A 16,630-nucleotide genomic window follows, 5' to 3' on the forward strand; every position below is an offset into this window, starting at 1 on the left:
AGAGAAGTAAATTTAGTTGTTTTTAACATTTTTGAACAGGTATCTGCTTCAAGATATCTGGAATAGCCTCCTTGTTATAGCAGACAAATCACTCGTGTAAAGCGTATAACACTTCAAAGACAGAGCATAACCAGTCTCGCTAATCAACCGAAACATATTCCATTGTACATTAAAGGCAAACTAGCGCTGGAAATTATATGGATGGATCACAAACATGCTGTTGTTAATTTCAAGTTTATTAAGATCACCCAAGTTACACAGTACTACAAAAAAGATGAGAAGAAATAATACGCAATAATACTCAAGCTGGAAGTGAAGCAAAAATTGAGTGCTGAGTATACATAAAATATGATACTATATAAGAGATGGAGCGTGATACAATGGTCTACTCAAGCTGTAACTAAAATGAGTCCAACATTCATTGACATAGGGCACAACTACGGAAGCGTAGTGGGGCCACGGTGATTTTTTGTGTGTCTAAGTATCTCCTACGTAGGACTTAGTATGGCCTAGAATAACTATCTCCAACGTAGGAGACAGTAAGTCCTACGTAGGAGAGAGCAAGTCCAACGTAGAAGATACTTAGACCAAACAAATTCACCGTGACCCTACTACGCTTCCGTACACAACCAAATGAATTAAGAAACAAAAAATAAACGGCCCTCTTCTCTTTAAGCACGACCGCCTCCGTTGTCTAGGGGTAGAGCGTCCGCCCGAAGAGCGGAAGGTCCGGGGTTCGATCCCCGGCCGGGTCATACCAAAAGATGGTACTTGTTGTTACCCTGTCTGGCGCTCGGCATTAATAGGCTAAAACAAGGACTGGTCGGCCTGGAGTCAGTTTGCTGTGTTTGAGTGGGGTATTCATGTTAAACTGCGGGATGGTATCTCAGTGGGCTAGCACCATAAATCGGCATCAGTCCGGACTAGTACAAGCAGCCACACAAACACACACACGTACATGCACGTCGCTATATAAGTGCAATAACCTTGGACGCGACATTAAACACCATTTCACTTCACTTCACTCTTTAATCGCGACAAGAAAAAAATACTCTATTATCTTGACTATTAAGAAAGAATCATCTCTGTTATAGTATAATGCCATACTTCTTCACACAATCCTTATCCCTGGACCAACATAAAATGACTAAAGTAAAGTTCTATGATTGATGCTCGATTAGTCTTCTCGGATCTTCTCATAGGCTCTTGCCACCTGTAATATCTTGAGGTCATCAAAATGTCTGCCAACAATCATCATACCGACCGGAAGTCCCTCGACACGACCGGCGTTGACAGTGAGGGCGGGATGACCAGTGCAGTTGAAGGGGGCTGTATTCCCGAACATCGACAAGCCACGGTTAAGGATATCTGAATCCCAAAGAACTATAATGGTCAGAACTGTGTGGAACCATTTTATCCCAAAGACGTGAAATTAGGACGATTTAATATTGGTCTGATGAGGCCAAACCAGTAACAACACACCGCCATTATGTCCCAAATTAATTTGCGTGACAGTGTATAAAACGTATTCATGCACAGTCGGAATGACATATACATTAAAACCTACCCCTAGGAATTACGACATACCTACAACGATGACAGTGTCAAAGGGTTGATGTTTTCTGGTGTAACAGAAGCAACTGGCGTTTCGTTGCAAATCGTTTTCACAAACTGAGTTATGCCGAAATACTGTTGCTATTTGGAAATACGATTCGGTAGTTGCTTACTAAAAGGAGGTGAATGGAGATATTTTGGATATACATAACCTTCCATATTACCAACAAACGACAACATTTCACACTAATATCGACTAGCAGTCACTTGTACCCTATGTCATGGTTACCGTGGAAGGGCTAGATACACTGTGTGATCTGGCTGATAGTGAGGATTTGTACAAGGATGAAGCGGGGTTTTGCCGGTTCGTGCAAATATGTTTCTTGGAACGTCACCGCCACACCAGTGCTCGTGGGTTTCACCGAAGTGGTAAACGTCTGAGACCTGCATCATTTAGGGCTTTCCTCCCACATTAAGCTGACACGCCGCGATATAACTGGAACACTGTTCAAAGCAGCGCTAAACTCACTAACTCACTCATCCCCCCCCCCCCCCCCCCCCAACACACACACACACACACACACTCAGTCACTCACTAACTCACTCACTTGTCTTAATATTCAGACATTCCAGTAAAATATGATTCTATGAATTCGTCATAATTTTCGCTAGTTTTATTATTTATACCAGAATTAAAACCCGACAACACCCAACGTTTACGAATTAATCTCGTTAATAATATCACATCCACTACATTTCGGATCTACATATGTACCTTTTAAACTTGCATCTCTCCCAGGCAACCTTGGTGGCAGATGTGTGGCTGTGGGCATTATAATGACGTCATATGTCTTTAATGCATCGTCGTATCGTTTCCTCAACATCAGGGCCAGATTCTGTGCTTTGGAGTAGAACTTGCTTCCATACTTCCGATACATGTACTCACCGAAAAGTGAGTAGGTCTTGACAAGGGGGGACAACTCGTGTGGTCGGGCTGCATAACCTTTACTTATTGCTTCCTGGAGACTTGTGGGATAGAATCCCTTCCACGAGAAGCCAAAACCTGGAATTGTGTTCAGATTGAATGACGTTGTCTTAATTATATTGATAACCAAATGGTTAAAGCGTTCGATAGTTGCAACAAAGGTCTTACAACAAGGGTACAGTGAGGTAGGTCGATTCCAATTATCAACCTCTGTGATCTTGCTGGAGAATTGTCTAAAACATAAAAGCGTATTCCCTAACTGGTATGTAAAATATATGAAGTTATAAACCTGTTCATTGGGATCGCTATTAAGTAAGAGACTTCTTTCTATAGGCATTAAAACCTATTGTGAGGGTTTACTTTCCAGTCGGGTTAAATCTCATAAACAGGGACGTTGTAATGTCCCTGGGATTATATAATATCCCAGGGATTTTATAGAATATTCAAGTCATATTTGCTATATAATGTGTTATAATATCCCAGAGATTTTATATGATGTCCTGGGTATTTTATTAATATAACTTCCGTTCAGATTGTAACATGTAATGAAATGTAGAATCAAATGATAAATGTTTTCGTTATATTCCCGATGATCGAACTCGCAACCTTCATATCTGTAGCCCAGTGAGTGTACTACGAGGCTACAGAGGTGTTGATAAGCCACACTGGTTTTTAGAATTTCCTTTTCAAGATCCGTACGCCAGCAACAGATATTTTACGCGCGTTTCCTAAGGTTAATGGAAAGTATGTTCGAAACATAAAAATGTTGATAAATGTTGTTTTAAGTTTGTTTTTTCGGTTTATAAGCATGGAAAAACACTTTCCCTTGGTTTTGGTAGACAGAGCATGCCCTGTGGGTCGGCAAAAACTGCGAGGGCTTCGCCCCCTTGGTTTTTCCCTCTCTTCAGGGCACGCTCTGTCTACCAAAACCTCGTAAGCCTGTTTTCTCCAATACGTAAGGCATTTTGAAAGGCCATGGACAGTTGTAAAACTCGAACATATTTATTGTGAAAATATTTTGATTCGTAACTCACCGTTCCCTTTAATCATGCAGTTGTAGGTCCCTTCGGTGGCTATCACGGAAGCTATCGCAAGCCCTGTCAGATAACAATATTATATTGTCAGGTACATATTCACATATGTATTCCATCTATCCTGAAATATCTGCATTTCATGTGTGAGATGGATGTAATGTTGTGAAACACTGCCAAACGCCATGTTTTTTTACAAGAGAAACTTTCAACAAGTCTCCACTTGATCCAAGGGTGGCAATTCTAGTTTGCACCAAGAAGTTCAAGGTTAAATAATGTTTCTTGATTAACGCCGCACTCAGTAATATTCCCGCTGTATGGCGGCAGTCTGTACATAATCAAGTCTGGATGAGACAATCCAGTATGTAACCTAGTGAGAATCGTTCTAAGTATTGAACGTCGTTGGGATACGAGTGAGTGAGTGAGTATGGTTTTACGCCGCTTTTAGCAATATTCCAGCAATATCACGGCGGGGGACACCAGCAATGGGCTTCACACATTGCACCCATGTCGGGGATCGAACCCCGGTTTTCGGCGTGACGAGCGAACGCTTTAACCACTAGGCTACCCGACCGCCCCCGTTGGGATACGATAACATCCATCAACGAAGCCTGACCACCCGATTCCGTCAGTCACCTCTGTCACTAGCAAGGGTTTCCGGAGACCAATTGTAACCCGGAATCTTTACGAGTGAGTGAGTATAGTTTTACGCCGCTTTTATCAATATTCAAGAAATATCTAGGCGGGGGACACCAGAAATGGGATTCACACATTGTACCCATGTCGGGAATCGAATCCGGGTATTCAGCGTGACCACTAGGCTACCCGACCACCCGAATCTTTACGCGCTCGTAAGGCAACAATGCATGGTGTCACGATGTTGTGACACCATGTTCCGTGTATTATTATTCTATAGACCTATACAATGTCACGATGATGGTACTACTGTATTCGGGATTGATTGTTGGCATTGTCGATGACTACCCCAGATCTAAGGCAAATGCACAAATTCAGTGACAAAATCAAGGACTCTATGTTAATAACTGGGGAATTTTAAGGAGCGTATAGTGTCGAGGCATCTATTTCATGCAAATTAGATGGGTAAATCGGGAGGAGCTAATCCGTCTGGGAGCAATGTGGGCGTGGTAATCGGCACAGCGCTTTCAACGTCCCGGTTCAAATTTAAAAAACATACATGTAGCTCCTAAAGTACTTTTCTAGGTAACGTGCAATACTGTGGAATGTTTTGGAAAAGTGACCTTTTCCGAGAGGTGAATAATAAAACTTATGGTGACATGTTTCTGTATTTATATTACCATCAGCATGTTCTGGAATAGACACATCCTCCACGTCCGCGCCAGCATCAGTCAACCTCCGGGCGGCCATACTGACGACATCACACACAGACTGACAGGTACACATCTCAAAACCTTCTTTCAGCACACCGATCTTACAGCCATTGATGCCTTTATCAAGCTGGGGAAATATATTGAGATATGAATTTTAAGTGATATCTTTGACTTAACAAAAATGAGGTGAGGTGAGGTGAAATGGGGTTTAACCTCGCGTCCAAGATTATTGCACTTATATCGCGACGTGTGTGTGTGTGGCTGCTTGTACTAGTCCGGACTGATGCCGATTTATAGTGCTAGCACACTGAGATACCATGCCGTAGTTTAACATGAATTCCCCACTCAGACACAGTATACTGACTACGAGCCAACCAGTCCTTGTTTTAGCCCCTTAATGCCGAGCGCCAGACAGGGTAACAACAAGTACCATCTTGTAACGTCTTTTGGTATGACGCGGCTGGGGATCGAACCCAGGACGTTCCGCTCTCCGGGCGGACGCTCTACCACTAGACAACGGAGGTGGTCGACTTAACAAAAATGTATTATTTGCCCTTGGCAAATGTGGCAATAAGCAAACTATATATGTATATAATCCCAGAGACCATATACCAGTCTCTGATAGTCCTGAACATGGTCAAAGCGGGGCCTATCACTAGGCCAGGACATGTTCCGCCATTGCGGGGACACCTGGTGCATTGTGTGCATGGAGAAATGTGTGCATTGGGGTTCCATCTGGTTTGTTCTTTGTCACGAAGCAGAAGCTGTATAGGTCGTCCATGAGCCAGACCAGATATTGGTACCACCTTCGGTGGCAAAATCTCACTATGATTTTTGGAAAGTCATGTATCCATAGATGAAAAAAACCTTTGAAAGCATTCCGTGACTCACAGCTTAGTGGTAGTAATCACCACATAAAGGCGGACACCTGAGTCGAATCCAAGAGACCATATTTCCATAGGGGAAACTAAAAAGTGGAATAACTTTACAAACAGAAGTCACATAGTGAAGTATGACCCCTCAAAATGTTGGTAGCTAGATGCTCTATAAACTGGTATGTAATATATGTTAAACACAGTAAATATATAGGTCACCAGAGGTCAAAAGGTCACAAAATTTGACCCCTGACTAAAATCTTACCTCTTGCCAGAAAATAAACTAAAAATACCACACCAATTGTACTTTCACAAACAAAGTGGCTTATAATTGAAGCCAAGAAGTACACAAGACTATTAAAAGTCTGAAAAGATGGATTTTTTTGTCTTTGGTGGTGTGGTGCAGAACGATTTTTGATGTATTTTTAAATAAATGTCATTTTCGCAGAAAAAATGCAAAACTTTATGAAGTTATAAAAATTGGGGGTCTGGCACATGGACTAAGTGATATATGCAGTATTCCCATGTTTGCCGATTCTTTTCCCTGCTATTTTTTGTAATATACAGATTAAACTAACTTTCACAGAGAAACGAATCTAGATTTTGAAAAAGGTAGTTCGTGACAAGAGGTTTGTAGGCTGATATCGCTATACATGTATGATAATAAGCACAAACCTTTTGTATGTAGTTTTGAGGAGGAATCTTTCCTGATTGCCTTGGGTCTTTATTGTCATCATCTCCCTCTATGACCTATGTGGGATAAAAGAAAATACGTATTCAGGGCCTTTTACGACCATCTTACAAATTATGTCCATATATTGTTTGTTTGTTTGTTTCTGTTTAACGCCGTACTCATCAATATTCTAGCTATTTGGCGGCGGTCTGTAAATAATCGGGTCTGGACCAGACAATCCAGTGATTGACATCATGAGCATCGTTCATGCATCAACCTGGTCAGCGAGCCTGACCACCCGATCCCGTTAGTCTCCTCTTACGACAATCACAGTCGCCTTTTACGGCAAGCATTGGTTGCTGAAGACTTATTCTACCCCGGATGTTCACGGGTCCGTTATTTTAAACGCACATACATATATCATAAGTGTCAGTCTATACGTAGTTCGGGTTAGAAACGGTCTTCAGTAACCCATGCCTGTAGGAGGATGCGCGACTATGCGACAACTAATGGGATCAGTTGGTCAGGCTCGCTAACTTTGAATGTCATCGTATCCTAATTGCGTAGGTCGATGCTCATGACGCAAATCGCTGAATTGAATCGTCTCGATCACACTCGATCTATTACAGACCGCCGTCATATAGCTGGAATATGTTTGAAAAGCAACAAATAAAGACACAAACAAACTATACGTATACGTTGAAGTTGCATTAATCCACGTAAAAGATAATAATCCTAACGTTATGTTGTTTTCGATATCAAAGGATCAATAAACATATTTAACTGATTGATTTTATGTCAATCTTCAATAAAGCATTGTCATCGATGTCATCAGTGTCCACTGCTGGACACAGATGAACCTGGCACTGATGCATCACACACATGTAGATTGAACATAAATGCTGTACCCCTAGCGTTGTATGACAGACGAGCGGAAACCGCCAAGCCACCACCACCACCACCCCCTCCAACCCCCAACCCCCTCCAACCCCCAACCCCCTCAAAACAGCCCCCCCCCCCTCCCCCCCACACCCCCCAACACACACACACCACACACACATATTACTTGTTTTTGGCCGCACATAATCTGCATTGTCTATGATCTGCATGTATGTTTTGATATTGTATACAAAACAAGAAGTATCATTATTGTTAACTAATTCTTTATTTTAAATATACATGTTGTTTTGCAAATTTTTACTCATTGTTTATGTTTACATCCAACTTCAAAACGCCTATAAAGACTTTCTTATTCCCCATCAAAGGTATTCGTATCGTAGAGTAAATAACGCATCAACTACATACATATTGTACCATGGGCCTGAGGTCTTTCAGTATGGGGGACACGGATGGCATAGTCATCTAAGGCGCCGCGTTTCGCTGTGCAGAGTTGCGTCCCTTTGGCACGCCAGAAACCTACGATTGTGGGTTCGAATCCCGGTTCACCCCGATTATGCTTCTAGGTTTGTCAGCACCATACCCGTGGTCGTGGATTTCACCGAAGCGGTAAACGTCTGAGACCTACATCAGCTTTCCTCCCACATAAAGCTGACACGCCGCGATATAACTGGAATACTGTTTAACCCAACTCACTCACTCGTATGGAATAAACATATCCTTATTCTTCACACATGTGGGGGCACGGGTGGCCCAGTCGTCTAAGGCGCCGCGATTCGCTGTGCAGAGTTGCGTCCCCTGGACACGCCAGAAACCTATGATTGTGGGTTCGAATCCCGGTTCGCCCCGATTATGTTTATAGGTTTGTCAGCACCATACCCGTGCTCGTGGGTTTCACCGAAGTGGTAAACGTCTGAGACCTGCATCACTTCGGGCTTTCCTCCCACATTAAGCTGACACGCCGTGATATAACTGGAATAATGTTAAAAGCGGCGTTAAACCCAACTCACTCACTCACTCACTCACTCACTCACTCACTCTTCACACATGTACATGTTTGCTGTTGGTATAATATGGTAGAGGGTACTTTTAGTGCTGCTTCCCATACCTGCAACAGCAGAGCGCAGTCTGTGACTGTTCTAGCCATGGGCCCGATGACGTCTCTGCATGTTTCTATAGACGCTGCCCCAGTGAAGGGCACGAGACCGAATGTGGGCATCAGCCCAACCACGCCCGTCCAGGAGGCAGGGATGCGGATGGAGCCGAGCTGATCAGCACCAAGAGCTAGGTCTATCTCGCCGAGGCTGAGCTGACGAAGAAATGGTTAAAAAGTAAACTAAACGCGTCGACATTGAAGGAGGAGAATGTATTTAGATCCCGCACTTAAATTGTCTTTGTTCCTTCAGCACCCTACCCGTGCTTCTGGGTTTTATTAAAGTTATAAACATATACTACACGTACGAAATTGACGCACAAACTTGCAATTACTACTGGTCAGAAATTGTTGGCAGAAAGACTCAGGTGAGGTGAGGTGAAATGGGGTTTAACGTCGCGTCCAAGATTATTGCACTTATATAGCGACGTGCATGTACGTGTGTGTGTTTGTGTGGCTGCTTGTGCTTGTTTTAGCCCCTTAATGCCGAGCGCCAGACAGGGTAACAACAAGTACCATCTTTTAACGTCTATTGGTATGGCGCGGTTTGGGATCGAACCCCGGACCTTCCGCTCTCCGGGCGAACGCTCTACCACTAGATCACGGAGGCGGTCCCAGAAAGACTCAGTGTATATTAGAAAAGAAAAAGTGGGAACGAAAACTGCTTATGCTCTTTTGTCCAATTGACTATGAGGTAACATTAATGGATAATTCAACGCGACGCAATGCTGACAGAGACAAACGCTCCATTATGCAAGGATTGTAATCATAATGCAGTTTTTTTTACAAATTTACAAACTATCATCGGCAACAAAAACAGAAAATATATCGCAAAACATTTTAAAACATGACAAATTTGAGAGACGATTTCATTGATCAACTCAACTTTGTATATGCCATCTCACCAGTGCAGCGCTTCCCGAGGATGATCCACCACAGTCACGTGATTGATCATGTGGGTGTCTGACTGGCCCTCTGGCATTCAGGAAGCTCGAGCCACTGATACACATGTCCTCACACGACGTCTTGCCGGTGATGTTCCCACCTACATCCACACACACACATACATAACAGTGTTATGCTGATTTACGGGAGCTGTAAATAAACTGGGCGGCAAAAGAAAGTATAGGTCGAGTTCCATGATCGGTAAAAAAAATAACAAGAAGAGGTTTTGTTGTGAATTATAATACAATCTATGGAGGGGTAACAAATGATTGATTAACCACAGTTTGAATGAAATTGTTCAATCACAGGTAATGTAAGCTCAAGGTAAATAACGGTGGGGTAAGAAATTTCATTTTCAAAAGTTGTCTGAAATGTCACCCAAAAATTGTCAGACACACTACAAGTTCATTGTCGACAGTTGCCTTCAATAGCGTGTATGACCTTCAGCTGCATCAATGCATGCTGTGATATGCCGCCTCATCGATGACGTCAGTCTTCTGATGACGTGGACTGGAATCCGTTGCCACTCATCTCAAAGGGCCTGCTGCAATTCTTGTCTGTTGACGGGAGGCTGATGGCGTGCTCTAATCTGTCTGTCAAGATGGTCCCACAGATGTTCAATAGGATTCATATCGGGTGAGTGGGCAGGCCAGGGCAAAACGTCAACGTTCTGCTGGTTTAGAAAGTTCCGAGTCAGTCTTGCAGTATGGGGCCTGGCATTGTCGTGTTGAAGCAATGTTCCCTGCTGTTGGTTTTGTAAGAACGGAAGCACAACTGGCTGTAACACTCGGTCTCTGTACTGCACAGCGTTCAGGTTTCCCTGTATAATGACCAAATCAGTCTTCTGATCTCCACAAAAAACGCCCCACACCATGACACCTACCCCGCCGAATGGATGGACCTATCGAATACACGCCGGAGCCAAACGTTCCCCTCGGCGTCGATAAACTCGTTCTCTGCCGGCATTTCGAAACAAGTTGAACCGACTTTCATCAGTAAACAGCACTCGACGCCAATTTCTCACTTGCCAGAGTCGAACCTGCCTCGCCAATCGCAGTCTCAGGCGTCGATGTTGAGCAGTCATTATAATTCTTCGGAAAGGACGATACGCTCGGATTCCAGCAGCACGAAGTCGTCGTAGGACTGTACGTTGGCTAATGGGATATCCCAATGCTGTTGCTGCCGTCGCCGTCGCCGTCGCCGTCGCCGTCGCCGTTATGAATCTGTTTCGCAGGTGAATGAGCCGTATCTGACCGTCTTCCTTTGGTGTTGTATCTGAGGCGTTCGGTTCTAGGCCTGTCCTGTGTCCTCCCTGTCTGCCTATACCGTTGAATCAGCCTGGCTACTGTCAATGGTGTACAACCAAACCTTCTGGCAATTCGGACCTGTGTGGCCCCTATTTCGGCCATACCGATGGCTCCCTCTATCTGCTCCTGTGACAGTCGTGGCATTTCTTTTGTGTGCTTTCATCCCGTGTGGTTATACCCTGCAGACGAACACATTTATACAGCTAACATGCACGTGCAGTTTATGCCATAGGCGGGAAACCTGTTTCACCATTTTTTTGTCACCGCACGAGCGCCGTCAAAGGTGGCGCGTTCGGGTGTGGTGTTTTTTTGGTACCTGTTCCTGGGCAGTCATATTCCTAATACCCACTTTCCACTAGTTATCGCTGTTATTAGGAAAATTACAATTTGCCAACCTATACTTTCTTTTGCCGTTTAAGTAGGCGTTGTACAGAATTTGGGCAAACATATTTGGTTTGTTACAGGTACAGAGGCTGTACGCATGTTGTGCACGTGCAGGTCATGACGATGACAATGACAAATCATCAGCGGACACAAGACTATTAAAAGGTCGGTGTGACAAGTTGATACCCGAATTTTCCAAAAGTTGTTTGATGACAGATAATTACAATTGTCAAAGCAAGGTAAGCATGGCCAAATCAGACAGTCTCAAGCTCGAGTCTTGGCCTACAATGTAATAAATTAAATGTGGGGTAAAACAAAGTATTCCGTGTTTACAGCAGTTTTAATTTTTTTACAGCTTATGAATTCGTTTCATTGTCACGCTCCTTCGCAATTGGTGTTATCTTTGCAAATTTACTGTCACCGTTTTCACAGCCCTGGGGTGCCTCATATTAGCAAGTATGTGGCGCTAGATGTGGCGTATGTAGATCGTGGCGCTACGATCGAGATTGGATATTCCAGATTTGGAAAATATCTGTCTATGCCCAGTTGGCGGTACACATCCTTTGCAAATCCTGCAGTCGACCGACATCTTCACGTTGAGATCCATGTTGTTTACGAACCAGATGTCGATTTCGTTAAGCGAGTTTGTTTGGACTCGTCAGTCCAGCCAAAATATAGCTCTATAATCCCAGCCTAGTTCGACAAGGGTGGAAACTGGATTTTTACAGTCAGTTAACTCCCTTGCCTCGGGAAGATGATTACTCTATGCTGTATCAATACACTAATGCTGCGGCTTACCTGCATCTAAAATTCGTGTGACGACTGTGGCGTCGAACTCGGGAACATATCCCTCCAGGACGCGACTTCCGTTCATCATGGGAACCCCGGCTACAGCAATGTTGTCCTTGACCCCGACTGTTCTGCCGAGCAGTAGTCCCGAATCAGATCCCTTAATGTCACACCGCCAGTACCTGTATTTAACATCACACACTACTGTGAATGGTTGACGTCACATCGCCAGTACCTGCATTCAACATCACACACTACTGTGAATGGTTGATGTCACACAGCCAGTACCTGCTTTTAACATCACACACTACTGTGAATGGTTGGCGTCACATCGCCAGTACCTGCATTCAACATCACACACTACTGTGAATGGTTGATGTCACACAGCCAGTACCTGCTTTTAACATCACACACTACTGTGAATGGTTGGCGTCACATCGCCAGTACCTGCATTCAACATCACACACTACTGTGAATGGTTGATGTCAAACAGCCAGTACCTGCTTTTAACATCACACACTACTGTGAATGGTTGACGTCACATCGCCAGTACCTGCATTCCACATCACACACTACTGTGAATGGTTGATGTCACACAGCCAGTACCTGCTTTTAACATCACACACTACTGTGAATGGTTGACGTCACACCGCCAGTACCTGCATTCAACATCACACACTACTGTGAATAGCTGATGTCACACCACCAGTACCTGCAGTCAACATCACACACTACTGTGAATGGCTGATGTCACACCGCCAGTAACTGCATTCAACATCACACACTACTTTGAATGGTTGACGTTACACCACCAGTACCTGCAGTCAACATCACACACTACCGTGAATAGCTGATGTCATACAGCCAGTACCTGCATTCAACATCACACACTACCGTGAATGGCTGATGTCATACCACCAGTACCTGCATTTAACATCACACACTACCGTGAATAGCTGATGTCACACCGCCATAACTGCAGTCAACATCACACACTACCGTGAATGGTTGATGTCACACCACCAGTACCTGCATTCAACATCACACACTACCGTGAATAGCTGATGTCACACCACCAGTACCTGCATTCAACATCACACACTACCGTGAATGGCTGATGTCATACCGCCAGTACCTGCATTTAACATCACACACTACCGTGAATGGCTGATGTCACACCGCCAGTACCTGCATTTAACATCACACACTACCGTAAATAGCTGATGTCACACCACCAGTACCTGCATTTAACATCACACACTACCGTGAATGGCTGATGTCACACCACCAGTACCTGCATTTAACATCACACACTACCGTGAATAGCTGATGTCAAGCCGCCAGTACCTGCATTTAACATCACACACTACTATGAATAGCTGATGTCACACCACCAGTACCTGCATTCAACATCACACACTACCGTGAATAGCTGATGTCACACCGCCAGTACCTGCATTCAACATGACCCATACCATGAATAGCTGATGTCATACCACCAGTACCTGCAGTCAACATCACACATTACCGTGAATAGCTGATGTCATACCGCTAGTACGAAATCAGGAAAATCACCAAAACCAAAGATCGTAAAAAGTTTATGTACCGGGAAGATAACGTCTGGGCACTAGGTTTCCGTCCAAATCTTATAGAAAACCGATTTGGTATACCCAACGACCTAACGAAATACCAGCGAGATAAGCTACAGTATCTAAAGGACAGAACAACTGATCATTGTTGACAGACGCCCATCTCAGCCCGTCAGTAGCCAAGGCAACACCAAAACAACAATCGCGTCACAACCCCGGACACAGATGGACCCCACCTTCGCTCGAGGGATAAACCAGGAAAGAAGAAATAGGGGTGTGGTCAGGGCTCGGGCATCAGCTGTGTGACGCATCTTTACTTTTTATTCTGGAATATCAATGGTTTAATGGCAAAAATATGTGACAATGACTTTATTGATTTTGTTCTTATCATTTCTTTATGCAAGATTGGTATTTTGGGCAAATTCGTACGACAAAATTAGCGAGTCGCAAGCGGGATTTCGAAAAGGATATAGCACAAAAGATAATATTTTCATTTTACAAACTATTATACAAAACTACCTTTCAAAAAAGCGTGGCAAGTTTTATGCGCTTTTTGTGGACTTCAAAAAAGCTTTCGACTTTTTTAACAGATCTAAATTATGGTTTATATTAAAATACAGGGGAGTTTCACCCAAGGTGTTAAATGCACTTGAATCTATTTATAGTTGTGTGAAGGGATGTGTTAAATCAAATAACATATTATCTGAAAGTTTTGATTGCCCTTCGGGCCTCAGGCAAGGCTGCGTGTTGAGCCCCTTCTTATTTTCTATTTTTATAAATGAGCTTGCTGAACAAATAGAATCGTCATGTGCGCCAGGGGTGCAACTGCATCCTGATATCATACAGATATTTTTGCTGTTATTTGATGATATCGTCCTTTTTGCAGATACTGTCTATGGATTACAAAAACGAATTAATATTCTAAGTTGTTTTTGTGATAAATACCACCTGTCTGTTAACTTAGCAAAAACTAAAATCGTTGTTTTTAAAAATGGTGGAAATTTATCAAGAGTCGAAAAGTGGTATTTTAACGCACACCAGATTTAATGTGTTTCATGTTACAAATACTTGGGATCATTATTCTCTAGATCACTACTGTGGTCTGCTCATGTTAATAATGCATCTACTCAGGCACAAAGGTGGTCAGGCTGGCTTATTTGGTTGACGCATGTCATCGTATCCCAATTGTGTGGGATGTTCATGATGTTAATCACTGGATTGTCTTGTAGAGACTCGATTATTTACAGACCGCCGTCATATAGCTGGTATATTGCTGAGTGCGGCGTTAAACAACAAAAAAATAATACGCTATCTAGCATATAATGGTGATAGTTGCGCTTTTACAAACTACAGCCTTATATCATACGACGGGTTTGATTACAAAAGAGATAGCATGTACAGTACCAGGCGTTGCAGGGGTTGTCGGCCTGTGTCGGTCGGTGCCCCGGGGTCCGGAGGTATTTGACGGGGAGGGAGAGGTCGGGCAGGTCGTACACACGCTGCAGACATGCAGAGTACTGTCTGAAGTTGTCTGGAATATGGAGGAAGCATTGTTCAGTGAGCGACTGTGTTTACTGTCTGGCGTTCGGGAGACTTATACTTTTTAAACAGCCCTTCAAAAGACGGAAATGTCTGGACACGGGGCGGTCGGGTAGCCTAGTGGTGAAAGCGTTTGCTCGCCACGCCGAAGACCCGGGTTCGATTCCCGACATGGGTACAATGTGTGAAGCTCATTTCTGGTGTCCCCCGCCGTGATATTGCTGGAATATTGCTAAAAGCGGCGTTAAACCATACTCACTCACTAACTCTGGACAAACACTGGGAATGTTTATTTTCTTGAAGTAAGCAACATTTTTCAGAATGCTGCAAGGAAGCCTTATTTGGGCCATGTTACTATGCACAGGCAAACTATATAAAACAATATATAAATCTCGATGCGCTTACACTGAAAAAAATGTACATGCATGATATAATCGGGATTAAATCATACAATAGAATTTCAATAAACCAGAGAGAATTAAAATGATGGAGGATAGTGACAGAGAGCGTGATGAACGCCCTTTGGAATCATAATTTAGTTTTTGATGAATTTTTAGCTAAATGTACAAGGACATCCGAAACAAAGACAAATGTTTATCACTTTCGTAAAACTCACAAATACGAGTATTGACTTGATACCGTATAGCCGCACACGAGTTTACGATGTAGTCGGAATCGTTCTAAAGACTCTGCTTTTTGCAGAGATTTCTTTTTATTATGGAAAAGATTTTGTCGCCTTGATAAAGACTGGGGAATATCATCTGAAGAATAGATACCAAACTTTCTCAACCAATATGACATGAGAAAAGTTGGTGTGGCTTGGTGTGGTTTGTGGTGAGAGCTATTGTATAGAATGATATCAGAAGTCTTTGTTTGGAGCCTGACGTACCACGGACCCCTGCAATGTCCTCATCACTGCAGCCAAGGCGGAGTTCTTCACACAACTTCCGGAGATCCTCAGTTGTTGCCGGGACAACGGCTGATGACTGGTAAACCCCTTTTGATAAAACGAAATAAAACTATTTAACCTTTTGTATTGAGTTTGAGTATCAACTTATGATGTAATAATTATCTATAGTAATGTGTCAACGTGATAACCGTGAGGAAAGTGGTCTTAGCTACCTTGGTAACAACTCTTTGTTCGAGCAGGGAGACCATGGGTCATTGATAGTGGTATTTACGCCATGCAGTAAGAATTATATAGCGCTATAACTCGTCATTCCAGGAATCATAAAGCTGAACAGAAAGCTGAACGATATTGCAGGAAGACCATGGGTCATTGATAGTGGTATTTACGCCATGCAGTAAGAATTATATAGCGCTATAACTCGTCATTCCAGGAATCATAAAGCTGAACAGAAAGCTGAACGATATTGCAGGAAGACCATGGGTCATTGATAGTGGTATTTACGCCATGCAATAAGAATTATATAGCGCTATAACTCGTCATTCCAGGAATCATAAAGCTGAACAGAAAGCTGAACGATATTGCAGGAAGACCATGGGTCATTGATAGTGGTATTTACGCCATGCAGTAAGAATTATATAGCGCTATAACTC

At 43.3% G+C, this 16,630-nt stretch overlaps 1 protein-coding gene across 1 annotated transcript in view; it reads right to left on the reverse strand.

Moving 5' to 3' along the window:
* Positions 1-1,177: 1,177 nt before the first annotated feature.
* Positions 1,178-16,630, reverse strand: part of LOC139451977 (amidase-like) — a 62,948-nt gene continuing 47,495 nt past the window's right edge. Inside the window, exons 2-11 of the mRNA XM_071233258.1 lie at positions 15,960-16,089; positions 14,936-15,062; positions 11,952-12,124; positions 9,423-9,562; positions 8,473-8,673; positions 6,470-6,544; positions 4,887-5,046; positions 3,574-3,636; positions 2,330-2,617; positions 1,178-1,368 (exon numbers count right to left, since the gene is read on the reverse strand). Coding sequence (XP_071089359.1) covers positions 1,178-1,368; positions 2,330-2,617; positions 3,574-3,636; positions 4,887-5,046; positions 6,470-6,544; positions 8,473-8,673; positions 9,423-9,562; positions 11,952-12,124; positions 14,936-15,062; positions 15,960-16,089 — 1,548 coding nt within the window. The remainder of the gene's footprint in view (positions 1,369-2,329; positions 2,618-3,573; positions 3,637-4,886; positions 5,047-6,469; positions 6,545-8,472; positions 8,674-9,422; positions 9,563-11,951; positions 12,125-14,935; positions 15,063-15,959; positions 16,090-16,630) is intronic.

The sequence above is a fragment of the Haliotis cracherodii genome, unplaced genomic scaffold (assembly GCF_022045235.1).
Source record: "Haliotis cracherodii isolate W230 unplaced genomic scaffold, xgHalCrac1.p SCAF_9, whole genome shotgun sequence".
Lineage (NCBI taxonomy): Eukaryota > Metazoa > Mollusca > Gastropoda > Lepetellida > Haliotidae > Haliotis > Haliotis cracherodii.